We start from the raw sequence: 27,893 nt of genomic DNA, 5'->3' as shown, positions 1-27,893 counted from the left end.
CTCTCTCTCTCTCTCTCCCTCCCTCTCCCCAAAACAAACAAACAAAACAAAAACAAAACCACAAAAAAACAAAAAACTTTCAGTGGCTTCCCACTACCTACAGGATAAAACCCAAGCTGCTTTTGTAGCAGAAGATGTAAACCCCGTCAGGAGCCAGCTTCCTACCTGTATTTTTAACCACTTTGTTACTTTCCCACGTAAACTTAAACTTTCACCTTTTCTCTTCGCGGCACATAGCTCACTCATACCATGTTTTCCTCCCCTTCACTCCGCCTGTTCTAAATGATGAATTCCTATTGATCTGTCACATTCCTAGTGATTCCACTCTACAGACACCTCAGACCCCTGGGGATGTTTGTTATTCCCTCCTTAGGGCCCCTTTCATCGCTTGCATGCTTCTGGTACTGCAGTGACCACAATAGCTGGTTTGTGCTGGATGCCCTACTAAGTGCTTTGCATGCGTGTTATGTTATTTACTCATCGCTAGAACCCTAGCAGGTAGGGACCATAATTATCCCCTTGAGCATATGAGGAAACAGCCTCAGAGAGGTTATTTGACCTAAGATTACACAACTAGAGGTAACAGGCAAAGCTAAGATTGCAAAACGGGTCTGTTTGGTGTTTTATTTTATTTTTTATTTATTTTTTTTAATTAATTTTTTTTTTAACGTTTATTTTTGAGACAGAGAGAGACAGAGCGTGAATAGGGGAGGGGCAGAGAGAGAGAGACACAGAATCTGAAACAGGCTCCAGGCTCTGAGCTGTCAGCACAGAGCCCGACGTGGGGCTCGAACTCACGGACCGCGAGATCATGACCTGAGCCGAAGTCGGACGCTTAACCGACTGAGCCACCCTGGCGCCCCTGTTTGGTGTTTTAGTATGTGCTTTTAACCACATCTACGCTTCCTTTCTCACCATGCTGTAAAATAATTTATTTGCATGTCTGTTTCCTCCACTATATGTTGATCTTCTTTATGTTGGAGAACACATCTTACCGTTTTTCCGGTTTCTAGTGTTGTGCCTGATACTTAGAAACTTTTGTGTAGTGCATGGTTCTTTGTACCATGCGGTGTATTTATCATACTTCATATCTGCTTGCATTTCTTTGCAGGCTTACGGAAATTTTGCGTGGAGTAATCCATTGCATCCAGATATCTTCCCAGGACTGCGAAAGATCGAGGCAGAGATTGTAAGAATAGCTTGTTCCCTGTTCAATGGGGGACCGGATTCCTGTGGATGTGTAAGTATATGCAGAGGCCTCCAACTATCTTATTTTGTTAGCTTAAAATAGAAGTTTGTTGAAAACATTTTATTATACAGATAATATGTGATTATTGTAGGAAGATCCAGATTAACAGCAATGTAAAAATGTTAACTTTTGCAATTAAAAAAAACTTTGTTTTTAAGTTTATTTATTTTGAGAAAGAGAGCAGGAGCAGGGGAGGGGCAGAGAGAGAGAGGGAGGGAGAGAATTCCCAAGCTGGCTTCACACTGTCAGCACAGAGCCCCACATGGGGCTCGATCTCACAATCTGTGAGATCGTGACCTGAGCCGAAACCAAGAGTCAGGAGCTTAACTCACCGAGACACCCAGGTGCCCCAACTTTTACAGTTTTTAGAGCATCGACATTTTATTGTACATTTTTAAAAAAATTTTTTTCATGTTTATTTTTGAGAGAGAGAGAGAGAGAGAGAGAGAGACAGAGTGCGAGCAGGGAAGGGGCAGAGAGAGAGGGAGACACAGAATCCAAAGCAGGCTCCAGGCTCCGAGCTGGCAACAGAGAGCCGATGTGGGGATTGAACTCACAAACTGTGAGATCATGACCTGAGCCAAAGTCAGACAGTTAACCGACTGAGCCACCCAGGCACCCCTTATTGTACATTTTTAAAGTTTTTTTTTTCTTTTCAGGTTTTTATTTTGAAAAATTTTAAACTTTATATGAGTTCCTATAACAGTTTAGAGAACACCGTAGATTCACTAAATGTAAATGTTTTGCACATCTGCTCTGTCTATTCTTTTCTTTCTCTCCCTCCCTCTTTCCTCCATCCACTGACACAGCCACTGCCTACCCATTGGTCTATATAATTTTGTCAAGCCATCATAGTGTTTTTGATATACTTCTCATTTTACTCGAGCTGGAAGTTTATTATTTTGCTATAAATCAAATCTCTTTTAGTTGGTTTAGGAATAAAGGAAGGGGAAGTTATCATTATATTTAAAGACACATGTAAGGATTTTTTTGTTTCAGCTGTTCTTTCTAGTAGATGTTTGTTAATTTTCCTACACTGTGATTCATAAACTTCTGTTTAGATTTGTTACTACAGACTGATACTTGCTTTCTCTAGAAGAAACTCAGGTCTCTCAATCTCTGCTTATGCAGGGTAGTTAGATTTAACTCAGCATGCTGTAGTGGTAACCTAGAGGCACTAAGCCTATCAGATAGTTTAATAATCATTATAATATCTGCAAATTTAACTATTTTTTTTTATTAAAAAAAATTTTTTTTTTAACATTTATTTATTTTTGAGACGGAGACAGAGCATGAACAGGGGAGGGGCAGAGAGAGAGGGAGACACAGAATCCAAAACGGGCTCCAGGCTCTGAGCTGTCAGCATAGAGCCCGACACGGGGCTCGAACTCACGGATCGTGAGATCGTGACCTGAGCCGAAGTCGGTCGCTTAACCGACTGAGCCACCCAGGCGCCCCTCTGCAAATTTAACTATTGAAGGGCCTGTCCAAAGGCAAGAACATTTTATAGTTTTTTGTTTTTTCCAATAAGCAGTAGTTGTTTTACTTTATGTTGGCACCATGAAAAATCAACACATTCGTATATTCTGTATCTAACAGAATGGTATTCCTGGCATTCATTCCCCCCCAGAATTCCAAAGCTGTTAAAAACTGAGCCAACCATAATCCAGCAATGGGTTCCTTTATGGCATTTATATGAACAGGTGGCATGGTGGGAGAGGCCAGTATACTCAGAGTATGTGGGTATTTTCCTGTGCCACAGACTCTGTGGACTTCTAAGAGGCCATCAGTGAAGCAACCAGAACATGTTTGGCCTTGTCTGGTCAAGTCAAGGGTACACGTATCTCATGACCCTGAAATGTCACTACTCAGGGCGTACCCTAGGAAAACTGGTACATGTGTGTGTCGGGATGGATGTATACTCATAGCAGCACTGTCCATGGTAGCTGCAAACTGGCAGTAACCAGTGGCTGTCAATAGTGCGGTGGAACATTGTAGAGTAATTTGCTTCAGTCCATTGGAGCTGCTGCTCCGATTAATGCTCAAATTGACCCATTTTGACCAGTGGGAGCCTCTTAGTTTTGGCTCTTGGGTCCTTTTGTGTGACTCATGTAGTCTTTGAAAGCTTCCTTTCTTTTTCCCTTTTTTTGAGAAAATACTTTTATTTGATGAAATATTCCAGGTTGACCTTGCATGCTTCCAGACCCTGATTCAGCCACTTGTCCAAAGAGCCCGGTCTCATTTAGAATTCTGTAAAATACTCACGTGGTTCGTGAGTCAAACTTACGGAACAAGACAGATAAAAACTCAGCCAGAATAAAATCCAGAGAGACAAATAGAAGGCACAGAAGAGGTTGAGAGCCATGAGGCTAGAGTGAGAAGGGCTGACACACATCCGACAGGTGGTTAATTAGCCAGGAGACATGGGGAACTTGGACAGGCGTAGCCGTTAGAGCAGCGATGTTCTCCGTAGCAGCAGTGGCTGGGGTGGCTGTGGGTAGAGGGAAGATGGGCTGTGAGGTGATAATCGTTGGAGCCAGGAGATAATTACAGAGCTTCCATTGATTCAAGTAATTGATCAATGAATTAATTTTTAAAGTAAGCTCTGTGCCCAGTGTGGGTCTTAAACTCCCAACCCTGAGGTCAAGCGTCACATGCTCTATGCACTGAGCCAGCTAGGCACCCCTGCGTGGCAGTTCTTTGTCGTTCCTTTGCTTGGCGTATATTTTGTTTCTTTAAATATATTGCACGTGATTATTTTCTATTCTGTGTCTAATTCCACCACTTCTGAGCCTCAACCTGTCTCTGCCGGTTTCACTCATGTTGTCTTGTGTTGTCTTATTTGTGACTTTGTTGTTGTTTCAACTGTGAGCCACTCATCTTCCCGGGAACCTATCTTTGAGGCCTAGATGGAAATGAAGGTCTGGCAGAGAAGATGTGCAGCAGCTCCTGCCAGATGCCGGGGAGTCGCTGGGAAGCGATCTGCGTCCGATGCTCAGCTTGCAGTTTCGTGCTACGGCGGTGGCGTGAGTTCACAGCACAGACTCATGTGAAAGCGGTCTTGATATCCGTTCCTGAGAGTTCTTTGTTTTTCTTCACCTGCCCGTCAGAGCAGAGAAAGCAGTTTTCTTGCTGCCCTCTTCTGCACCACTGGGGTATTTCTTGTTCCCCTGAGAATGTGGGTGCGGGTCCCAGGTCTTCAGCCGTGTGCTGTCAGAGTCCTTACCGGGGGCAGGCCCTGAGTTGATCTCCTGTCAGTTGTCACAACGGGAGTTTGGTGTCCGGGGGTGGCAGCAGCCCTCATGGCCGAGGCGGGCTCTGGCCCTCCCGTATCTGTAGGATTCTCGATGTCGCTTTGTCCGGGTTCAGCTTACTCCTTCGTGTTAGCTCAGTGGCGGGTGTAAAAAACTCTTACTGTTTCCTCAGGCTTTTGGTCGTCTCTCGCGGGAGGCTCAGCTATACGGTCAGTGTTGCCGGAGATGGGGTTCCGGGGTGGTTGTTTTCCCACGTGACCATGCGCACTTCGCAGCCTCTTTCCCTCTGGATTTTCTCTTCCCCGCTTTGCCCTAGGCTGCTCAGCTCTTCCTTGGAGAATAGGATTTCCCAGATTTGCGACCGTCCCTGTGTTTCTTGTTGGAACCCCGTTTGGTTCCCCGTGTCTAGCCAGGAGGACGCAGCTCTCCATGTGCGGAGCGGCGTCCGTCTTTCAGTCTGTCTTTTGCTAATCTGGTTCGCTACACTTGCCTCAACCTTTCCTCCAAGTCATTGTTTTTGTTCTCGGCAGGGCTTATTCTGTTTCCTATGCCTTAATTCTGTGTTGGGATCGTTTGGTACTCTGTGCTTTGGGGTCTGTGGTCTCATGATCTTGTTTTTGGTGTCCAGTCATTCAGTGCTTGTTCTCTTGAATCCACGTTCTTTTTTTTTTTTTTTTTTTGAATCCACGTTCTTATCGTATTGTCCTATAGCGACCAACAGGTGTGTGGATTTCCCCTCTCTTTAGGCTGTTACCATTTTTTGAGTTTGGCTTTTGTTTTGCGTGCTGCTTTTTTTTTTTTTCTTTTTGAATATTTGCATGGTTACCGTGCCATTTTCTTTCATCATGGCTCATGCTCCTCAGAACATTCGAGTTTGTTCTGCTGCATGGTGGCCGATCTCTCATGTGAGAGCATTTGGTTAAGAGCCGCTTTGTTGCACCTGTGTTGGGTTCGGTGGGTCTCTTCTGAGATTTTGTTAAGAGTTATCTCTTAGAGTTCACTCTGCCTAGTTGGAAGAGAGTAACACCCTTGGGCTTTGATTGTTTCTTTAACCTGTTCTATATCCCTGAAGCCCTGACTTCAGGGGTCAGTCCCCACATTCTCTTCTCATTTTGCTGGTTTCTCCTTAGCCGCCAGGGCTACCACTCACTGATCTGAAGATAAGGACACCCCCTCCATTGTTTCTCTGAAGATTTGGGGGCTTTAATGAGAATTCTCAGGATTTTGCTGGCCCACAGGACAATTTTCAGGGCCTGGAGGGGGGATTAGGAACTGTATTCTGCTGTCTGCTCTACTTTAGAAACTTCTCCTTTTTCCTTGCCACTATTTGAAGTATATTGCTTCCGAGTATCTGTTTCTTTGTTTGGTGATTGTTACTGCAGGTTTCTGCTGCTTCTTTTCTTCCTTCTTCTAGGTCCTGGGGGAGAGAAGGTAGTTGTGGAGCGGTTTCAGCCTTCCATTTTAATCCAGAAGTCCAGCCCTGGTTTTTGTTTTTGTTTTGTGTTTTGTTTTTGCATTGCTACAGTTAAACCATGCCTCTTCCATTTTGATCTTTTTTAGTGGCTGTGTCAGGGATCAGGAGAAGAATGGAGTCTGAGATCTCCAGTCTTTTCTATTACATAAAATTTTATAAGAGAACTAATTACCTCTGGGATTATTTCAGTTTCTCTGTCTCTCACCCTTCTCTATTTCTGTCTCTCTCTTATATCTCTCTGTCTCTCTCTCACATCTCTCTGTCTCTCTCTCTCTCACATGTCTCTGTCTCTGCTGCTTTTGCTGAAAACAGTTCGGGGTTCAGAGATGGGAAAGAAGACGACAGAGCCTCATGGCTGGGCTGTCTGTAGCATGCTCCCAACTAAGATCTTAGCTCTTTTTGTTCTTTGTTCTTCAACTTAAGCTGTTTTTCCTTTTATTAACTTCATTTGCCTCAGAACGGATGAGAGGTTATCTCGTATACTAAAAGAAATTCTGTTGCCACGGAGAACAGTCTTGGCTTGTGCAAATGCCTTTGGCTACAAACAGCATCTGAAAGAAAATTCTCCAAGTAGGCCATGTTCTACTCTTGTTCTCTGACGTACTTACATGTTAACAGCGAGAGTTTTTATAATGTTGGAAGAAGTTGACTAACATTACAAGTAGTTATTGAGGCTTTTCTCACTTCACGATTAAATTTCCATTTTTTTCTTTGGGCACACAGAGCAGTGGGAGATTAGCAGCATAGTTAAACGCAGAATTGGAGTGCCTGACTGGCTCAGTTGGAAAGGCATGCTACTCTTGATCTCAGGGTTGTGAGTTCAAGCCCCATGTTGGGCATGGAGCCTACCGAATAAAAATTAAACAAAAATAAATAAACATAGAAATTGGGGGATCAGCAATAAAAATCAGAAGTAGAATGTAGATATTCCTGCCTTTACAGTCAAAGTGCACTGTTGTTTGCCCAACAAATAATGATGTTGATTTGATTCGTTATTGGACTAAAAATAGGGTGTGTGCGCTGGGTGACTAGGGGTTTGGAAATACTTTTGCTTAGGTCATCACGGGACCTTAGTAAGAGACTGACGCACTGGAGACTTGGACGTTGCTGGTCCTTTCCTGACTTTCTTCACAGCTGGTTTGGCTCCTCATGTGACATTCTGAGGTCTTATGCTAGACCACAGGACGTGCTGCTGGTTTGCAGAGCTGACCTCCTCTGTAAGCATTTTCATTGTCTCCAGCACAGAAGTGCCGGGATTTGTAAACCGGTCTCCCTTGCCCAAGTTCAGTGCATTACCTTGTGGGTGATGGTCACATGTTTCACGAAGACTTCCTGAATCAAAATGTGACTGACTTCTCTCAGCTAATCTTCCACGTAACTGCTGACCACTGGGATTTTGTAGCCAATGGTATTTTTGTCCTATATGTGGTTACTTTAGGAAATTTCAGAAATCGCCGTCTCTTATTCCATCTCCTGTTAAGCTGTACTAAATGAACAAATGTAGAAAGTTTTACTTCTCAGCAGCAGATGCTAATGGATGGCATTGGGTGAATTATTTTAGTCTTCGGGGCTTCTCAGCTGTACAATGAGGAAGTTATCTAAGCTTGTATGAATCTTCGGAGATGAGAAGTCTAAGAAAATAACCACCTAGCTCAGTGCTGTGGCTTTTTGTTGGATTGTTTATTTGTTTGTTTGTTTGTTTTGAAATGATTCATTCTTAGATGCTATCTAAGAAGATAGCCTGATGGGTATGACATGCCTGTGTTGGTCATGGTTTATGAGAGTCACATCAGGCTTTGAAAAGTGTTAGTTGAGGTTGTATTAGGTGTCAGCTGTTAGGCTAAGTGCTCAGAATATTGTCATGAGCAGATCGGTCCCCACCTTCATGAGTTTGTAGTCCAGTGAGGGAGATCGGGCTCATGACAGGCCCTCTGAGTGTTGGGAACCAAGATTGGGCTTAGCTGATAAAGCCAGATTTCCTTCTGGAAGACATAGCAGTGTCTGCTCTGCAGAATGCGTTCGAGACCTTATCTGCTTCTGCATCAGACCACCATCAAGATCAAGGTGGCATCGATGTGCTTGCTGATCGTTGTTCCTCACTCCACTCCATGGATGTCGTCTCTTCTTTATTACAGGTGACCTCTGGGGGGACAGAAAGCATACTGATGGCCTGCAAAGCTTATCGGGACCTGGCCTTTGCGAATGGCATCAGAACTCCAGAAATGTATGTATGTGTGGCCTTTAGATTATCTGTTTGGAGTACCGCTGTTGCAAACAGCCTGACCATCTATTTTCTGCTTCTTCTCTTCCCTCTTCCTCTGGCAGTTCCAGTCCTCCTTCTTCCTTTCCTTTGCCCTTGACCCTCATCCCTTCACATTCTGCAACGTCCTGGGTGGATCAGCCAGTTAATTTTAAAGGTCATTCCCTTTCCCAGCTCGCAAGTTTGTACACGGCATATACCGATAGCAAGAACGAGATCCTTTTTCTAAAAGTGACAGAGTGACGGGACTCCATCTTTGAATTCTGTGATTTTATTATAAGTAATCTGGAGCCTAAGGAAAACTCTAATTACCTAGTTCAGTGAAAGTTACTTAAATATAATAGGCTGCCTCGGTGTGCTTCCTGAGAAGATTTCAGCCTGAGGGCTGTTTTTTGGGAGGAAAACTTTAAAAAATTTTTTTGAGATTCATCCATAATGGCACCCCATGGGCATAATTTTGATATTTGCCTGCATTTTTTTCTCTAGACCCTCTCCTTATCCAGTGTGTTTATACTGCATCCTCTGGGTTACTGTTTTCCTGCAAATGTCACTAAGGGTTTTGTTGCAGGTGATCTCATGCCTGAGAGAATAAATCACAGTGCCATCTTTCTCACACATAAATCTTAGTGCCTGGTACTTACTCAGTAATCGAGACTTTCCTTCCTTAAGGGGAACAGATTGATTTTGAGAGTGGAGTAATTGAGAGAAGTCTGAAAGCAAATACATAACCATGGCTCAGTCTCCTTTTCAGTGCTATTTGTCTTTTTTTTTTTTTTTTTTTTTTTTTTAAGTGAGCTCTGTGCCCAGCGTGGGGCTTGAACTCATGACCCTGAGATCAAGAGTCACATACTCTACCAACGGAGCCAGCCAGGCGCCCCCCATTTCAGTGCTATTTGAAATGCTGCTTCCAAGTTTACAGGAACAATGGGAATTTTCGTTTCTCACAGGTTGTGGGCTTTCAGAGATGGAAGGAACCACTGACTTGGTAGAACACCCCAGCCAAGCGGTCTTGGGTTCCTGCTTGGCTGTGTATTGTGTCAGGCAGCATGTTCCCACCAGGGTCTCCCGGCTTTGGATGGCCAACACAAAAAGGCTCTGCCTGATGCTGATCTGATCCAAATTCCCAATCCCTCTTCTTTTACCTGTCAGCCCTCATTTATGCTTTGGATTTGCTAAATCATAGGGAGAAATTTTCTATAGAAAATCATTTGACCTCTTTTTATTTGTGGTTAAAAAGAAAAACAACATAAACACTTGTAAAAAGGTGAGGAAAAATAATTAGAAGTTTGCTCTTGGGGATTTAGATGAGCTGCTAATGAGGCTCTCTCTTGAACCCTGCTTTTATCTGAATTTCATTATTTTCCTCTTCTCTATCATTTAGTGTGGCCCCCCAGAGTGCCCATGCTGCATTTGACAAAGCAGCCAATTATTTTGGGATGAAGATTATACGGGTTCCACTGAACAAAATGATGGAGGTGGATGTTCGGGTGAGTTCCCCTGAAGGGCCATTTCCTGCTGGGGACTGTGAGGTGCAGGAATGTACCCGACCGGCTGACTTTTTCCAACGTCGTGCACACATGGGCTCCAGAGGCCTTGGACTGTAGCAGCCAGAGCCGACGAGCTGCTGCTGGCAGTGGTGATTGAGTGTTTTCATAAATTCAGAGGTCTGATAGCAAGATGATCTATCTAGTCCCTGACTTGAGACTTCGCAGACCTTGATTTTGCTTCAGCAACATCACTTTCCCCTTTGTCTTTGTACCATGAGCACGGACTCACCTGCCCCCAGACTCTTCTTGTGGTTTTTATTGGCCTGAATCAGTATCCTTGCCAACAGGATAGTTACAATATTTATTCAGAACCAAACTACCCAAGTTATTAGCACTGGCGTTATTTCTGCCTGCCATCTTTACTGATTTATGAACTGACAAATTAATGAGTTGACAAATAAAAAATATATTGAAGGTGCCAGCTTGATGTTTTGAGATGTGTATACACTGCAAAATAATCCCCACAGTCATACTATTGAACATACCCATCTCCTCAAATAGTTACTGTTTTCTTTCTTTTTTTTTTTTCCTCCTTGGTTGGCATACTTAAGACTCCCTCTTCGACCTCCAGCTGATTTCAAGCATACAGTGCAGTATTGTTGTTTCGTGGTCACATGGCCATCCCCTAGCCGTCCAGAACTTGCTGTTAGACATCACTGAAACTCGGTGCCCCTCATCCCCCAGCCCCCAGCAAGCAGCATTCCACTCTCTGCTTCTGAGATTGACTGCTGTACCTGCCGTGTATGTGATATCATGCAGTATTTATCTTTCTGTTCCTGGCCTGCTTAGCAGTATGCCTTCCAGATTCATCCCTGTTGTCATAAATGGCAGGCTTTCTTTTTTTAAGACTGAATTGTAGTCCTTTATTTTTATGCCTTGCCTTTGTGGAGAACTTTCTAGTTTCTGGAGTGCTATACAAATTGCATCTGAGCTTTATGACAGCCCAGGGAAGTTGTAGAAGCTGTTAGTATTTTTGCAGTGCACAGGTGAGGAAACAGACCGGGGCGGTTAAGTAGTTTACCTCCGGTTTCAGCGCTAGTAAGTGGGGCCGGGACATGCTCCGCGGCATCTTCGCCCGATGCTGTTTCCTCCCACAGTGATTTGCTGTATTGTGGCCTCAGACTTTTTCCCAGATGGACCCCTCTGGCCTGCTTTTCTGTGCTGCCCCCATGGCAGGGGCGGTCTTCTCTCGGGTTGGAGAGGTGGAGGCAGCGGCGCTGGAGGAGCGCAGACCCCGAACCAATAGCGACAGAGGAGAGTAATGTTGACGTGGCTTCTCATTTTCCTTTCGACTTTAACCCCTAGGCGATGAGGAGAGCCATCTCCAGGAACACTGCCATGCTCGTCTGTTCTGCCCCGCAGTTTCCTCACGGTATCCTAGATCCTGTCCCTGAAGTGGCTAAGGTACGCGGGAGAAATGGGCCGCTTGCTGGGCGGTCAGGTTGAGATTTTATGATAGAATCTAATGGTGTGGGACTCGGCAAGGAGAAGCAAGTGCGAGTTCAGATTTGTGCACAAATCCCAGGAGCCCCGAGGAAGCCTTCCAGCTCCCTTCGGAGCCTCTGCTGTGGGGGAGGGATGACACAAGGTAGAGCCTTTGTTGAAGCTGGATACTCTGGATACTCTGAAAGAGCGCCGCTGTTTCCATTCAGCCGGGAGATGGGCTGCTTGTTAAGGGTGTGCCTCGCAGGGGGCGGTGTCCCACAGGCTCCCCACCCCGCCGTTACTAAAGCAGCACCTTTCCCCCCTAAATCAGAGCGCTGCTTGTGTCCTGTTCGGCTTTGCATTGCGTTTGGGGCCCTGCAGTATTTAGATATAAAATGCCACATTTCAGATGAATTCTTTTGAAGGCTAAACACATTTGGAAGATGAGCTTTATTAGGAATGTCAAAACTAGCCAGTTTTTTAAAACATGAAAGCCATCGTGCATAACGGCCTTGGGATTACAGCACACCTTTCCACCTGTGTCTTACAAAGTTTTTGTTAGATGGCTATAAATGAAATTCTCTTGCGGTCTCTTTTGGAACTAGCTGGCTGTCAGATACAAAATACCTCTTCATGTAGACGCTTGTCTGGGGGGCTTCCTCATCGTCTTTATGGAGAAAGCAGGATACCCGCTGGAGCAGCCGTTTGATTTCCGGGTGAAAGGCGTGACCAGCATTTCAGCTGATACCCACAAGGTGAGGCGGGGAAGGACCGAATGTTAAAGTAGCCATTTGATTATTTCGACTACTATCAACAAAATAAATTGGTTAGAGCGTTAGCGTCTGCCAGAAATGTAAAATTAAATCCGGCTCTTTGCTCTCACCAGGGTAGCTGGTTCAGGTGACAAGTAATAGCGAAAAGAGACCCATTATCTTGGCGGCATGTGGCTAAGAGAATTTCTGTGCCCGCTGACGGCATGTGACTGGGACATGCTGGTACCTAGGCATGTGGCCCACAGAACAAAGTTCCCTGAAGCTTTCGGATCCTTTGGGGTGAGGTCGATGGTAGAACTCCTAAGAGGGTGTATGTTAGTGCTGTAGCTCCGCGCTGCTGGGGCTCCTGCCCTGAGCGACCGGTGCGGGCTAACGGGAGAGTCCTGTGGAAAAAGGGAAGAGCTTAGGTGCTTGGGAATGTTCGGATGCTGCCGCCCCTGGGGGACCGAGACCAAGTGTAGGTTGGTCAGGAACGCTTTTAAAAATTTTTTTTTTTCAACGTTTTTTATTTATTTTTGGGACAGAGAGAGACAGAGCATGAACGGGGGAGGGGCAGAGAGAGAGGGAGACACAGAATCGGAAACAGGCTCCAGGCTCCGAGCCATCAGCCCAGAGCCTGACGCGGGGCTCGAACTCACGGACCGCGAGATCGTGACCTGGCTGAAGTCGGACGCTTAACCGACTGCGCCACCCAGGCGCCCCGGTCAGGAACGCTTTTAAACGGCATCCAGATGTGGAGACGGAATAGCGGCCTCGGGATGCGTGCTCTGTCTTGGCTGCACTGGCAGAGTTCTTTTTAATTTCCAGTGTAGTGGGGACCTGGTTCTCAGACTCTAAAAAACGTGTACGGATCTTCCGTCAGGATCTGATCCGATTTCACCTCGGCCCCCAGCAACCCCTGTGCCCCCTTCCTTACCATCTCTCCCGGTGTCCGTCAGGGAGTGAACTTAGCTCCACGTGAGCTGCAGGGACAGTTCGTTAGGAGGGCACATTTTCTATAAGGAAACCAACCGCACAGTTTATTTTTCAGCTGCATCAAGTAGCTTCTGGATTCTGAGCACTGTGATTTTTTTAAAAGGAAGTATAATACTAATAAAAATAACGGGAAGGGAGTCAGCTCGTGATTTGAGTTGTTCCGAGTGACACGAATTCCACCCTTCTCCCCTCAAAGAGAGTTCCCTCCAGCCTTTAACCTCCTGACTTTGAATTCTTTTTTTAAAATTTTTAAGTTTATTTATTTTTGAGAGAGAGGGTGAGAGCAGAGAGAGAGGGAGACAGAGGCTGCGACGTGGGCTCTGCGCTGACAGCGGCGAGCCCACGGCGGGGCTTGGACTCCCGAACCGTGAGATCATGGCCTGAGCTGCAGTCGGACGCTCACCCGACTGAGCCACCCGGGCGCCCCCTGACTTTGAATGTTTCACGTGGGCGGGAAGCAGAGAGAAGCGGGCGCGTGAGAGAGAGGTTTGCGGGCTGAGTTTGTGGGGCAGGCGTGCCCGGCAGAACCGTGGACTCACCTGTGCTTCTCCCCCTCAGTATGGCTACGCCCCCAAAGGCTCGTCCGTGGTGTTGTACAGTGACAAGAAGTACAGGAGCCATCAGTTCTTCGTTGCTACCGATTGGCAGGGTGGTATCTACGCTTCCCCGACCATCGCGGGCTCACGGCCTGGAGGCATTAGCGCGGCCTGTTGGGCTGCCTTGATGTACTTCGGTGAGAGTGGCTATGTTGAAGCTACCAAACAGATCATCAAAACCACTCGCTTCCTCAAGTCAGAGTATGTGTGCAAGATCGGGATTCTGCCTCGTCTCTTGCTTTGTCTGCTCGTAGGTTCGAGGCGTCTGCCTGGCCAAGCACCCGTACTCCCAGCCCGTTTACCGTCCTCTGGAGACCGGGGCTTTAGGACAGCAGCTCAGGAGTGTGGTGCTGGCCCGAGAGGATAAGTTCCCTTGCTCTGCTGTGACTTGGAGGGTCAGATCCAGGCTTCGTCTTGAGCCATCGTGTCTCAAAGCACGTGTCAGCAACCGGCAGCTCTTACCAAGGGCTGATAGACAGTTCAGTGCAAACTTGAGCATGTGTCCTAACCATCCGGAGGATGTGTTTAAAATGCAGAATTCTCATTCAGTAGATCTGGAAAGGGAGTCTGAGGGTGTGCGTCTCTAGGAAGTTCCCAGTGGGAACTGAAGCTGCCAGTCTAGGAATCACACGTGGAGAATCGCTAGTGTAGGAAAAGAATTGGGGATGAGGCGGAATGAATGGGGGCGGGGCAAGTGAGGAAATCCAGGGCTGAGCTAAGGCTGGAACTAGGCTGCGTGCTGGCTGACTTACCTGTGCACATATTACCCGCCTGTCTCTGTGGCTCACCCGGGCTGGGGAGGCTTTTGCAGAGTCCTGAAGGTGAATGAAAGTGGCCAGTTAGGCCTGTCTCATTTGAAAGAAGCCTGCGTATACCCAGCTGGTAGACCTGTGTGTTGAGAGCTGCTGTACCATTTCATGCATTAGGCATGACATGTAGGACTTTAAACTGTGGAGATAGATGATTTTGCCAGGATTTTTTTTTTTTTTACTGTGCATTTTTTTTTTTAATTTTTTAAATGTTTACTTATTGTTGAGAGAGAGAAAAAAAATGCGAGTGGGGGAGGGGCAGAGAGAGGGAGACAGAATCCGAAGTAGGCTCCAGGCTCCGAGCTATCAGCACAGAGCCTGACGTGGGGCTCGAACCCACGAGGCCCGAGATCATCACCTGAGCTATCGGACACTCAACTGACTGAACCACCCAGGCGCCCCTTAACGTGCATCTTTTATGCCTCAGATGCCTCTCAGGCATATCAGAATTTGGGAGTTGGGCAGATAGGGTAAGAGCCGATGATTCTGACTCATTGGAGCTTGGTGGGATTTGGGCCTTTGAATACTTGTAATGTTTGGGGAACCACTGCTCTCAGTCTAGCCACCTGATTTTAGAAGGTGAGAGAGCTGAGGCCCTAAAAGAGTAGATTGTGTTATAGGGGAGACATTGAATGATTAGAGAGGTGATGGCCCGAGGAGTGTATGTGGCTGAACTTCCTTTCTGTTCCTTTTTTTGTTTTCAGGCTGGAAAATATCAAAGGCATCTTTGTTTTTGGGAATCCTCAGTTGTCAGTCATAGCTCTGGGCTCCCGAGATTTTGACATCTACCGACTGTTTAACCTGATGACTGCCAAGGGATGGAACCTGAACCACCTGCAGTTCCCACCCAGGTAAGCTGGAGGAGCCTCTTCCCTTCCTGCGCGCCGTGGCTCCCAAAGAACTCGGGTGGCAAGGTGACCCGAAGCGTAGAGATCGGCTATGAGGCCGGGCACCGCAGTGGCAACTGTAGTAGCTGTAGGATTGCGTCTTGCCATCTGGAATTACTCTGTATCCAGGACAAGACGATTAGTTTTAAAACTAGCAAAATTAGGTGGCAGCCTCTTGAGACCAGTGGCCGGTCATGAGACGCCTCCCCACCGCCCCTGCCGTCTTTCTAGGCTGTGCTGTCTCTACCCGTCTTGTGCACCGCCATCACATGGTGCCTACAAACTGACTGCTTCCCTCAAAACCTCCCTTAGGGCCTCTAATCGTTCAGGCCCGCTGCTCTCTCCTTTAATATGCCTTTGTAATCTAACCTTCCATGATGCTTATAAATAAATAAACACTCCACCCCAACGGCAGAGGTCTCTCCTGTGTCTTCTATGTACCCCGATCCCTTTGACTTCGTGGTGCCATTGCCAGTCCTGTGTGGACTCAGTTTATTCCTCTTCACTATCCCTCTGTTCCTCAGTCTCCCTCCAGGGGGAGTTAGAGTTGCTTCTTTGCCTTGAAGTCCTTCAAGACCCCAGCCCTGTGGCCCTGTCCCCATGAAGGTGTATCATCTAAGATGAAAGCATCCCCTTGGTGGTCACGTGGCTCAAGGCCTAGCAGTTGACCGTTTTGGAGGGGAGGGGTGGGACAGAGCTGGCAGCTGTATTCATTCTGTCAGGATGTTCTCGATCATGCTGAGGCATGAAGCCCTCATGTCAGCCCATGCTCGACAGCCCATGTATTTGATCTCCCTGATTCCCAGGACTGGGAACACTCGTCACAAATCACATGAAGAAGCAAGCGATAAATTCCTGTGTGGGGGGCTGCTTTATTTTAGAACTTTTTTCCCCCGAGATTCATCTCTGTCTGTGTCTGTCTTCTCCCGTAGTATTCATTTCTGCATCACGCTGGTACACACTCGGAAGCGAGTAGCCATACAGTTCCTAAAGGACATCCGGGAGTCTGTCACTCAGATCATGAAGAATCCTAAAGCAAAGACCACAGGAATGGTAGGGACACTTGGGATTTTTTTCTTCCTGTGGAAGTTTAGGTATCCTGGGGGGGTTGGAAGAACCAAGTGACCTCGAGTCTGTTCCTGCCTCTGTTATGTCTCCACAAACCTTATTACTCCAAGCTGATAATCTCTGCCTCACCCGTGTCCAAGGTGTTTGGTCTCAAATGAAGTATGCTATGTAGAAAGCACCTTATAAATTTAAAAGTGCCATACAAAGGCAGGTGGTGGTCCTGTCCCTTTGAAAAGAAAGTTTTGACACAGGAAAGGCAATAGCCTGACTTTTCTGGAATTTTCTACAGCAAATCCCATAGGCTGGTTCCTTTGGGCAGAAAGGCAGACTGGCAAGTACCTGTGAAAAATTGTCTGGGTGGGCATGGAGTGGGGAGAAGAGGGACATGGAAGTCAGGGATGGGAGGAGGGGGAGATCAGAGCCACAGCTTCATCTCCATCCCTGTCCCCCTCATTGCCAGTAATGATCTCTGACTGGATTTGTAGGGTGCGATCTACGGCATGGCCCAGACGACCGTCGACAGGAACCTGGTGGCAGAATTGACCTCCGTCTTCTTGGACAGCCTTTTCAGCACTGACGCTGTAACTCCGAGCAGCCAGATGAACGGTTCTTCGAAACCCCGCTGAGTCTGGACCCTTCGTTGCCCCGAGGGGCTCCTGGCCTTCAGAAGGTTCTGGGGGTGTGGAACAGGCCGCGCACAGTTCGAACATCTGGTCTTGCTCCGTAGATCACGACGAGATGGACCACGAGACGGCTTGATCCTCAGGATTCTTGTTCCTCCTATCATCCTTTTGTGGTTTTGAATGTGGAGATCCCAAAGGAGTCCATTACCTAATTATTTTGCCCTTGCTCTCAAATGTTACCCTAGGAATCGTTTTAGCCATTTCCTTCTCTAACCTTCTAGCTTTCCACTTCACTTCATCATTGTGTGACAGCTCCGACCTGTCCTGATTCCTTAGGGAGGCTGGGGTATGGTTTATGCGATACGAGAGGGTTTTCTTTGTTCTCTCAGGCAGATGGGCAAGGCAGCTCGGAAGCGTCCGTGTGACACGCGTCTCCCCGGGTGGTGTTAGGTGTACTCTAAGCACGCGGCCTTCTCGGCCCTCCTCTTTGAGTAGGTGAGTCGTCCCTCTTAGAGTCGCTTTTAGCACACCTCACTTTATTTTTCCAGGACACAGCTGGACAGGCCGCTGTTCCTGGTTTGCAGGATTGGAGTGGCCAAGCAGATCTGCTCAGTCTATCAAGGCAGGCTCTGGAACGGCCCTCTTTCGTGCTCCAGTCCCTGGTCTGATACTTGGTTGCTGCCGTCTTTGGAGATAGGTGTTTGAAGTCATGCTCTCATTGGTTTGCTATTGTTCCCCTGGATTAAGAAGAGAACGTGGTTTCTAGAGAACCCAGGACTTTCCGGCCCTCGTGCTGCCTGTCTGAATTGGCAGTGTTCGGAGCACACCTGTACCCTCCCTCTCCCAGGCTGGTGATGATCGGAAACCAGGGCCCTTTCCCTGCGTCTCTGAGTGTCAGAGCAGGATGAGTGCCCAGAGTCACATCTCTGTCGCCAGAGTTGGTGGTCCTCCCCTCCCCACCCCCCACCGTTGTAAGCCATCATGTAGGAGTATGTTCACTTGAAGGAACAGCTCAGAGCACCTTCACGAGTTGCCTTGACTTACCCTAGGTGGGTGCCAGTAGGGTGTGAGAGAGAGCCCCCACGGCAAGGAAAATTTTTCTCCCCATTAGTGTGTTCGTCCTGCCTCTTTCCCTATATTCATCTCGCAAAGGTACTATGGCAGTTTAGCCTCAGGTACTGGACACTTCTCAGCCCTGGCTAGAATGAGACAAACTTGTTAGGATAGGAAAGCATGACGGCAACCGTCAGTTGCGGCCTAGGGCCTGGGATTCCTTCCTAAGACTAGTTGCTCAGGGTGGTGCAGGGACAGGACCAAACCCTGCACCCACTTCCTACCCCCTTCTCCCTTGCATGGGGCCCTGATCTAGGTGGAGCCACTGTCTTCCTCTGAAGACGACATATTGTGTGCCTTTTTCCTCACAGTGAGCAGTGGTGGGCTATTCCTGACCCAGGCCCTGGGGGAGGTGCAGCAGTCTTTGAGATTTTTGTTTGGGTAGGGGAGTACTTTAGGATGAGTCAGGAGAAAATCTCCTCTGTTCCATTACCCTTCTCAGGGACTCCTGAACCATTCAGCCTCTTGAGGCTGGTATCCTCTGGCCTCCCTCACTGGGAATGCTGGCCAGGAGAGCCAAGACGACCAGACTTCCCCCGCCCCCAGGCCTTTAGCACTGTACTTCCTCCACAATAACTGTGATTAGCTGGCTGTGTCACTGCAGGGCTGGTGTGGTATGTGTTCCTCCTGTCCATTGTGGGTTCCAGGAGAGGTTGGGGCGTGTGTGTGTGTGTGTGTGTGTGTGTGTGTGTGTGTGTGTGTTAGAGGGAGAGGCTAGGATCCTTTGGACCCGGGGGTCACGTTCCCTCCAGTTACCGAACTGGTGGGCACCCCCCCAAGAGAGGAGCTCTGTGTGAACTGTCTCTTGGGTCTCCGGTGCATTCGTGGCGCTGGACAAACCACCCAGCAGGCACCACTGTGGTCTGTTAGCTGCTAAACTGGAGAAGCACATGCCCTACAGAGCAAGCTGTTGCTTCCAGTGTCTGCAGGCCCCCCTCTTCCGTGACAGCACTGCTGCCCTGGGGGCAGTGGCATTTTTTAAAGGGACCTACTGTAGCCACTTTATGATCATGAGCCTTAGTTTGACTCAACACTTGTGGGCTTTCCATTCTCTGTGTATCTGTGCACATAGTAACACCTAGTCTGGCAGAGGTGGGCAGAAGTCTTCACGATGTCATGTTGCTAGCAGATGTCACATTGGCCTCTGCAGAAACCGTACTGTCTTGTTTCTACATTAAGTACTCGTGTGAATATACTGCCGTGTAACTTTTAATATTACCAGTTTTATACTTGGAAAATGGTACTTGCCTCTTCTAAATCTTTTCTGTATTTAACCTCCTTCTTCCCATCTCAATGCTCCCTTCCTAACTGCAGCAATAATATCTTAAAAAGCAATTAATTAAATGTCCCAAATCTTAACTAATGTGGATGGTTGTATTCAATGATTTGGATGCAGGTGGTTGATCCAGGGGGAGGGGGTCGGGCTGGGGCAGTTCTAGAACGGGCTGCTGGTGGGACATCGCCCCCTTGTGGTGAAACGGTTGTGTGTGGCCGCTGATACTCAGGGCCGTAGCCCTGGGCGAGAGGACCTTTGCCGGTGGCTTCTCCAAGAGTGGTGGTCATACCGGTTTTAAGGAGTTCTAGAACTTAGGTCTTTAGCTCCCCAGGACCTGGGCCCTGCCTTGTGTTTTCTGTCATCTTCATCATTACTTCTGCTGATACCTTAATGATGGATTGAGCCCTCTGAGGTGGGCCCCAGCCAGCTGGGCACTGGCTTCGAGGCCCGCATTTGATTTGGGAGTTGGTGGAACCCCTCAGAATAGCTCTGCACATGTAACCACTGGACACCTTGTTCCGTTACGAATAAGAAGTGAGCAGTCTTTCCAAAGGGTTATTCGGGTCTTGGAGGCTGTCCTTCAGGTAACCCAGTTTCTCAATTCCATTTGGACTTTGTCAGAATCAAGCCAAGGAATGTTGTCTTTGCTACAGTTTTCTGCTAAATGACTTGGTTTCCTGAGCACCTAGTTGCTCTGGGTAAACCCTAGAGAATAAGAGGCCAGGATATGCTTGGTTAGGGGACCTGGCCCATCCAAGAGTTGCTGTTTGAATGCTTACTCCTGCTACTTACTCTGAACCCTTTTGCCTTCCCTGTGGGTTCTTGGTAGCAATGAGCCACTTTTCACTAGACCTGGCAGTGACAGAAGTGATGATGGAGGCCGGATTTGATAGCCACCAGCTACAGCCTGGGTAAGCAAGAGTCAGCTGTTTGAAACCTTTCTTGAGTTGTGAGTCTTAATTGCCTTTTTCTTGGCCTTGCTTTTTCATAATCTCTCCTTAACATCTTCCCATATAACTTCAGTTATTTGCATGAATTTTAGAACAAACATTTATTTCGGAAAAAGTATTGCTTATAGGTCTTTGTCCCACAGAAAAGTCCTTCATATGACTGTAGTGTCCTCCAGGATGGTGTTTTCAACCCCTGACCCCTGAGTAAGCAGAGGCAGGAAGGTGACGTAACGTGTGCTCCATACTTCCATGTCTGGTGGCTTCTGTCCCCTAATCCGCAGTCATCAGATCAGAGCCCACTTAGGAAAAGTTAAGTCAGAAGTGGGGCAGACGGGAGAGCATCTGAATCTCATTGGTTTTGATATTAAGCTTTGCTAGGAACTTGTTGTTGACCTAGGTATTGTTATCTTTAGATCCTGCTAGTACCTCTTACCAACAGTATGCTGATTTCTCAGCCACCAACCTTTCTTTTCTGGCCCTTGTTGCAGGACCAACTCATTCAGGGTAACTGGGTTGTGACACCCTGTTCCAAGGGACTGTGGCATTTGCAAGTCAGCTTAGTATGCCGGCACCTTCAGGCTAGGGGGTCATAGGTGAGGGAGAAGGGCTTCCCCAAATCTTGCATAGTGGCATCCGCAAAAGGACATCCATGTGGCATGCGCTGGGGAGAGAGGTTACTGTGCTCTGTGGCTCCCACTTCTCCCAGACACAGCACATTATGGGAATATTCTACCCTAGAGTCTCTAGGTTGGAGGACTGGTCTGTAGGAATTGGCTCCTTAGCTGCTCAGGTGGTAAAATAGCCCATCACCTCCTTAAGCTAGGATTTTTGTCCTCTCCCTTATGTAGTAAAAGCAAGTAATCCTTGAGGATTAGAAATCTCCCCATGGGATGGGGCACCTGGGTGGCTTCATTAAGCGTCCGACTTTGGCTCAAGTCATGATCTAGCGGTTCGTGAGTTTGAGCCCCGTGTCGGGCTCTGTGCTGACAGCTCAGAGCCTGGAACCTGCTTCAGATTCTGTTTCTCTCTCTCTCTCTCTCTCTCTCTCTCTCTCTCCCTCTCCCTCTCCCTCTCCCTCCCTCCCTCCCTCTCCCCCACCGCCCCACTCATGCTTGCTCTCAAAAATAAACATTAAAAACATTAAAAACAAATCTTCCCATGGGATGTAGACCAGACAGATCATACAGCCTAAGACTGCCTTTTTTTTTTTTTTAAATTTTAGTGCAAGTGTGAGTGGGGGAGGGGCAGAGAGAGAGAGAGAAAGAGAGAATCCCAAGCAGCCTCAAGTCAGCACAGAGCCCGACATGGGGCTTGATCCCACAAATGGTGAGAGCATGACCTGAGCCAGGATCAAGAGTTGGACACTTAACCAACTGAGCCACCCAGGCGCCCCACGCAGACTGCCTTCCTAGTCACAGGTCCCACCACGGATAAACACAGTGTCCTACACACCTTTACTTTTATTCATGGTGCCCCCTCAGCCATCTCTGCCTCAAGAATTCCATTCAGGTCTTCGAAGCATAATTTAAATGAAGCCTCCAGAGTCACCCTTGTCAATCGCCTCATGTTTCCTTAGCTCATTTCTTATCCTCGCCTGTAGCACTGACTTCATTCATCCTGCCTAGTGATAGTTAACTGCTTCCTGCTTAATTCCCCTACATGACCGTGAACTCCATGCAGACAGGGTGGCTTGGTCCTACTTTTCCTCCGGTGCCTTCATTGAGTAAGTGCTCTAAATGCCTCTTGACTCCAGTTTGGACTGACCTGTGGAAAACCATGTTCCAGAGCTGAGGCCGAGTGAAACAGTAGTTTTATTTGAGGCATAAAAGCACACGTGTTTCTGTCACATACGATGGGGTTGACTTTAGGGTCCTGGCTTCTAAGTTAAGACTGTGCATCTTAGACACAGCTTCTTGGGAAATGAATCAGAAAAGGAGCAAGACACAGCCTGGCAAGAAGACCATTACTGTTGTTGGGAAGTCCTACAGAAGGGGAAGATCGTACTCGATTAGCACACGTGTGCCAGAGCGCTGGGGACAAAGAGTGGTCGGCAGTGAGGCTGGCACCTCCTCTTACCACAGCAAGGACTCTCCCCTAAACGGAGGCAGCGGAGTCCACTTGGCAATTCTGGCTGTAGAACATCTCAGGGCTCCCCAGCTCCCTCCCTGGATTCCCAAATCAGTCCCTCCACTTCCCCCAAAGACTTCCACGAGGAAGGGCAGGGCCTATGTCATGGACACTGCTACTTGTTCGATGAAGCTGGCCAGGTTTATGTCCCGTTCTGAAAGGCCTGCACACTCATGGGTGCTCAGGGTGATGTGGACCTGAAACAAAACCAGCGGTTAGGGCCCAGCTCATCCGCTGCCTTCGCCAAGAGCAGGAGAGGGTCACGGCTACGGGGCTCTGCCACACCAAGGATTCCAGAACAGCGGCCAGGCACTGCAATCTCTCCTGGGGGCTGCCTTGCCTGCCTGAGAGTCTCTAGCAACAGTGTAAACCCGCCACTCGCACAAGGAGGGCATTGAATGACAGCGTTTGTTCGGCAGGCAGGCCGATCTGTTTGCTGTGCGTGGGTATTAGCTCAAGTTATTACTTTTTCATTCCTCCACACCTCCAGGAGGATTTAAGTCATTTGGAGCTATTAGCAATGAATACGCCCGATTCCCACAGTCTTGCCTTTTGTGGGTTTTGCCGCCTTAATGTCTCCTTACTCTCTACCTCAACCGCAAGTTCTCTCACGAGTGTTTTAATTGGCACCTTCTTTAATTTGTAGTGACACTGACTGTTTTGCAGGGGTGTTCACGTTCATTCCAGGAACGAGCTGAAAGGACCAGGAGGAGTGGACAGGCAGCCCCTGGGTGGTGAGGCCCCTAGGGAAGCCCAGGGAAGGGCCTTCAGAACAGGCTGGGCTGGACCCATCAGGCAGGCATCACTCACCTTGTTGTACACGTTAAACCATTCGGGGTGGTGGTCCAGTTTCTCCGCCTGTAGGGCCACCCTCGTCATGAAGCCAAAAGCCTATGTAGTGAAGTGAGACCCGAGTTAGTGCTCTGAGAGACAGAGGGCTGCTAGGCCCCTTTTCGAGCTGGCGTGAGACCTAGGTGCAGGATGGACCCGCTCCCCACAAGGAGACCCGTCCAGCTTTAGTCACCCCCCTGGCACCCTGCGGCTGGTTCTGCGCCGGAGTTTGAGGCGGTCCTTCCGAAGTGGGAAGAAAGTCTGGTTCCTAGGGCCCCTACCTAACTAGGTGGAAACACCACAGAGATGTTGAGTCCTGGCCAGTCTTTTGGTTATCTACTGAGATGTCTTGTTTCCTACTTGACCCGTTTTCTCTAAGGATTGTTTCTAAAAGTTCCAGGTATGGAGGGCCCAAGACCCATCTCCCCCCTCTCCAGTCCCCAAGGATGACACTCCCAAGTCATCCGGACCAGGGTAGTGTCTGAGGGTCTCGGGTAGGAGGGCTTTAAGGGAGAGAACAAGTCCTGGAATGGGACCCCATCGCCCCAGTCTCAGACGCTCTGTCCCACCCGGTGCCATACCCGATTGAAGTCTTTGAAATGGAACTGCTTGAAGATGGCATCGCGGCCTTCCAGCTCATTCCACCCCACGGCCCTCAGGTTTGGCAGCAGCTGGTCCCTCTCCTCGGCACTTAGCCTGTGTGCTTTGCCAGCCTAGGAGAGAAAATCAACAGAGGCCCAAGGGCATTTCTTTTTGCGATCCAGGAGAGTGCCCCATCCCTGGGGAAATAAATGTAGCCAGCCTGGGAGGGCTGTTCTAAAGCAATTGACAGGGAGGTGTTGAGGGTGGCGCCCTGCCCTGGAGGTGGGGCCCTGGCTCAGGCACTGATTGTTTCTTAGATTTGGACACTTGTCTCTAAGAACAGAAAATCCTGAGGTGTGATGCAAGTCCCTGGGGTTGAGCAATAGTCCCCCTCACCCCACCCCAAAGCCTGACAGATTCCCCCCTCCCCCACCCCCGCACACACACCAAATAGGTCTCTTAAGTTAATGAGACAGATCAAGCCCAGATTCGAATGTACACGACCTTTCAGAAAAAGAGTACCCAGGATTTTCCAAACTTCTTCTGTTCTGGGCTTCATCCAGTTCACCCTATGCCAGTGCTGTTGTTACTCAAGGAAACTGAGGCCTAGAAAGGCAAAATGACCACTGTGCTCCTCCCCCTACTTTCCCCTCAGTCCAAGAGAACACAGGCATTGTTCTCAAAGGGGTTCTGAGTCTGCCTCCTGGGGCTGGGCAGAGGAGCCAGCACCTAAAACACCTTCCAGATGACTCTTAGCCATAGCACAGTTGACATCCACTGGCCCTACCTCCCAGTGGGTATTCATCATGGTCCCATGTAGCCTCTGAGTACCGGCTGCCGGGCCTAGGGGTTTCAGACTCCCACCTTTTCTATTCTGTCAGCTTGGGGAGCCCGAGCCAACAGAGCTCAGTCCCAAAGTGGAGGTAACTTGGCCAAGGGCAACTGGCAAACCTTGGGCCTCATCCTATTTACATATTGTGCAAAGTGCCCTCAAGGCAGCCCAAACTGGCACAGCCATGGGTGGAACCCTCAGAGACAGAAGGAAGCCAAGGTCAGTTCCACTCCCTAGGAGGATCCAGGCCTGGCACCAGGGATCCCAGAATCAAGACTTCTGAAAAGCACTCCCCCAGGACAGAATACAGAGTGCTAAAGGAGAAGTGAATCAATGAGATCAGGGGAGAGAACGTGAGGGAGGTTAGTTTAGCTTTCCTGAGGCAGCCGGCAGCCGGTAGGTGTGGGCCGAGTTGGCAGGGCCGGTTCAAGCCCCAGTCCTGCCATCCTCCAGCCAGGTGACCCTGTGGCCCTCACCTCCCTTGGCTTCAAGGGCAGAAGGGGCCAAGAACTTCCACTGTCAGATCAGCAAGAGGAGCCAGTGGGACACTTTTAGTAGACTCCACTGTTACCAAGGGCACGGCACCTGCATTTATAAAAGGAGGCTCCTGGGGCTGGCAGGCCTGATGGGCCTCTCCGGTGTGGGGGGAGATCCGGAAAAGGATTGCAGCCTCCTCGAGGTCCATCTGTCTCTGCCTCCTGAAAACACTTGTTTTCTCTGGACTGACCTGGCTTCGTCAGGCTCCTTTCCTCAGCTCTGAGAGATCTGCATCCAGCGCCCCACCCCTGCTCCCTTCCCAGAGCTGGCCCTTTCTCAGTGGTTGATAAGCCTGGTCCACGTATCCAGGCAACTGGATTAACTGATGTCAGCCCTGGCATCAGAACCCACTGCTTAGTTCTTTGGCCCAGAAATAAGTGGATGGGTACCCTTGTCCCCTGGGAGGCACCCCTTCCTCGAGAGTCTTCTGGGGACCCCCAAGTGTCACAGCCTGGGGCTGAAATGACAAGCTCCTCCCAGATCTGGGATCGGGTGGGGGGAAGGGGCAGTGTTTGCTCGGTAAATCACACGTCAGGCCTGGCCTCTGCCTTGTGGGGGAGTGTGCTGTCGGGTTACTGATTACCCACCCTGCCCTGCATCTTTGGGGCCTCAGTGCACCACACAATCAGCCTCACTCCCCACCGCCCCTCCCTCCAAGCCACAGCTTTCCAAATGCCCTCTCAGCTGTTACCACAGTCCCCCCTGCTCCGGAGGCTGTGGGACCACAAAGGGGCTGTTTAGTAAAGCTTCCCCAGGCTAGGCTCTCCTCCCCTGCCAGGGCCCACCTTCACCTGCCCAAGGGTGGAGGTGTTGACGCAGAGCTGAGCACAGGGCCAGGGCCCTCCTGGGGGGAAACCCAGCCTGGAGGAGGGCTGATCCTGAGCAATCAGGTCCCTATTGCTGAGCACAGTCCTGGAGCTAGGCACCAGGGGCTGGCTCTGAGGCCAGGGGGCAGCACAGGGTGCACAGAGGGCTTGGCCGGACCCTGTGCCAAAAGTGCACGAGAGAAAGGCGGTAAACAGGCGCGCAGAACACAGAACCAGCCTCCCTCCTTCTCACACTCAGACACTCAGACGCCCCCCTTCCCTCAATACGGAAGAGGACTGGCGACCGAGGGGGAAGAGGTCTGCGGGCTCACTAGATGCCTCTCCCCACTCCCCACTGACCGCCCTGGGCCCACCGCCCAAGCCCCGCCCGCGGCAGCGAGGGGGCCGGGTTATACGGGCCTGGGAGCAGGACCAGGCCTGGGCTCCCGCCTCGCTGTCACACGGACCCGCCACCGCCCCTCTCCCGGTCTCGGCTCACCCTGGGACACTACAAGGGGTGCGGGCGGCCGCGGGGCGGAGACCCCGGCTCTCCGAGCCCGCGCGCGGCCAGCGGGCGCAGAGCTCGCAGGCACCGTACTCCACCCTCGTCGCCCCCCGCCACGCCCCCGCGGTCGGACCCTTTCCTCTCCTCCGCCCTCCCGCGCGCCCCGGCCCCCACGGGCGGCGGGCGCGCGACCCCCTCACCATGGCGGGCGCGACGCAGGTGCGGACGCGGCCGAGCGGCAGGTGGCGGCGGGGCGACAGGGCGGCGCCGGGCGCTCGGGGCAGCGGGCGGGGCGGGACCGCGAGGGCCCGCCCACCGGTAATCGTTAACTCGGCCGAGGTCCGCGCTGGGCCTCTGCCCCGTTCCAGCACTTTCTTCAGGGCTCTAGTCACCGGGAGCTCAGGGACTGAGAACGTGGGGCTCTAGGCGCGGACTTCTGCGTTTGGATCGCTCTGTGCCACTTAACCAGCCCTGTCACTCTGGGCGCGAGATTACCTTTTCTTTTTTTAAAGACAACTGATTGAGGTATTGACCTACAAGAAACTGCACGTAACCAAAGGGTACAGTTTGCTGCGTTTTGAGGTATGTGTGCTCTCGTGCAAGCATCGCTGCAACCAAGTTCATGAACATATATACATCATGCCTACAAGTTTCCCCCTTTCTCAGCCATTGATCTGCTTCTGGTCACAATATGTTAGGTTGCATTTCCTAGAATTTTATGTGGATGGAAATCATACAGTACATACACTTGTGTCTGGCTTCTTATCTCTCAGCATAATTACTTTGAGGTTCACCCATGTGGTTGCGTGTATCAATAGTTTCTTCCTTTCTATGGCCAAGTAAAATTTATTTTATCGTATGATATCGTATGGATATACCACAATTTGTTCATCCGTTCTCTTGTTGATGGGATTTGGGTTGTGGGCAGTTTTTCACTATAACGAATAAAGCTGCTGTGAACATTTCCATCCAAGTCTGTATACATGCATGGTTTCATTTTTCTTGAGTAAATGTCCAGGAGTGGAATGACTAGGTCATATGGCAGACGTGTTCATAAGCTTGTTAGGAAACTGCCAGACTGCTTTCCAAAGCGGTTGTACTGTTTTACGTCCCACCAGCAGTGTCTCAGAGTTCTAGTTTCCCTATGATGAGGAAAACAAAGGCAAGAGAAATGCAGCTTAAATTATGTCTGCGTACAGCTTGCAGCCCACGGATAGACACCTGAAACATGCAGAGTGTGATGTTGCTCAAGGCACTCATGGCTGCCTTACTGCATTGATGTTGTTTTATTAAAGACTAAAAGTAACCTTATCTTAATAGCAGCCAGCCCCTCAAGGTCCTGAAAGCCTTGCTTCCAAATTCCTTAGAGACTTACACTATCCCTACCCCCACTA

At 49.2% G+C, this 27,893-nt stretch overlaps 2 protein-coding genes across 5 annotated transcripts in view; one reads left to right on the top strand and one right to left on the bottom strand.

The window, feature by feature from the left end:
• The window catches only part of SGPL1 (sphingosine-1-phosphate lyase 1), a 58,989-nt gene extending 39,573 nt beyond the window's left edge, over window positions 1–19,416 (top strand). For all 4 annotated transcript variants that reach the window (XM_030335586.1, XM_030335587.1, XM_032595281.1 and 1 more), the window contains 9 exons: window positions 1,112–1,240; window positions 8,113–8,201; window positions 9,619–9,724; window positions 11,090–11,188; window positions 11,815–11,964; window positions 13,516–13,754; window positions 15,067–15,213; window positions 16,182–16,302; window positions 16,803–19,416. In XM_030335586.1, coding sequence (XP_030191446.1) covers window positions 1,112–1,240; window positions 8,113–8,201; window positions 9,619–9,724; window positions 11,090–11,188; window positions 11,815–11,964; window positions 13,516–13,754; window positions 15,067–15,213; window positions 16,182–16,302; window positions 16,803–16,943 — 1,221 coding nt within the window. In that variant the 3' untranslated portion in view covers window positions 16,944–19,416. The remainder of the gene's footprint in view (window positions 1–1,111; window positions 1,241–8,112; window positions 8,202–9,618; window positions 9,725–11,089; window positions 11,189–11,814; window positions 11,965–13,515; window positions 13,755–15,066; window positions 15,214–16,181; window positions 16,303–16,802) is intronic.
• Window positions 19,417–22,071: 2,655 nt separating this feature from the next.
• Window positions 22,072–26,754, bottom strand: PCBD1 (pterin-4 alpha-carbinolamine dehydratase 1). Its single transcript, XM_030334957.1, has 4 exons — window positions 26,700–26,754; window positions 23,819–23,950; window positions 23,217–23,297; window positions 22,072–22,603 (listed from the first exon to the last, which is right to left on the bottom strand). Exons 1-4 carry the CDS (start codon window positions 26,700–26,702, stop codon window positions 22,505–22,507), a joined length of 315 nt encoding a protein of 104 aa, XP_030190817.1. The 5' UTR covers window positions 26,703–26,754; the 3' UTR covers window positions 22,072–22,504.
• Between the last annotated feature and the right edge of the window lie 1,139 nt (window positions 26,755–27,893).

The sequence above is a fragment of the Lynx canadensis genome, chromosome D2 (genome assembly GCF_007474595.2).
Source record: "Lynx canadensis isolate LIC74 chromosome D2, mLynCan4.pri.v2, whole genome shotgun sequence".
Lineage (NCBI taxonomy): Eukaryota > Metazoa > Chordata > Mammalia > Carnivora > Felidae > Lynx > Lynx canadensis.
This window is presented reverse-complemented; position numbering and strand designations above follow the sequence as displayed.

Coding starts and splice junctions, on each gene's coding strand:
- PCBD1 (XM_030334957.1), bottom strand. Junction 23,298..23,818: donor ATTTCAAAGACTTCAATCGG/GTATGGCACCGG, acceptor TTCACTACATAG/GCTTTTGGCTTCATGACGAG. Junction 22,604..23,216: donor GGTTTAACGTGTACAACAAG/GTGAGTGATGCC, acceptor GTTTTGTTTCAG/GTCCACATCACCCTGAGCAC.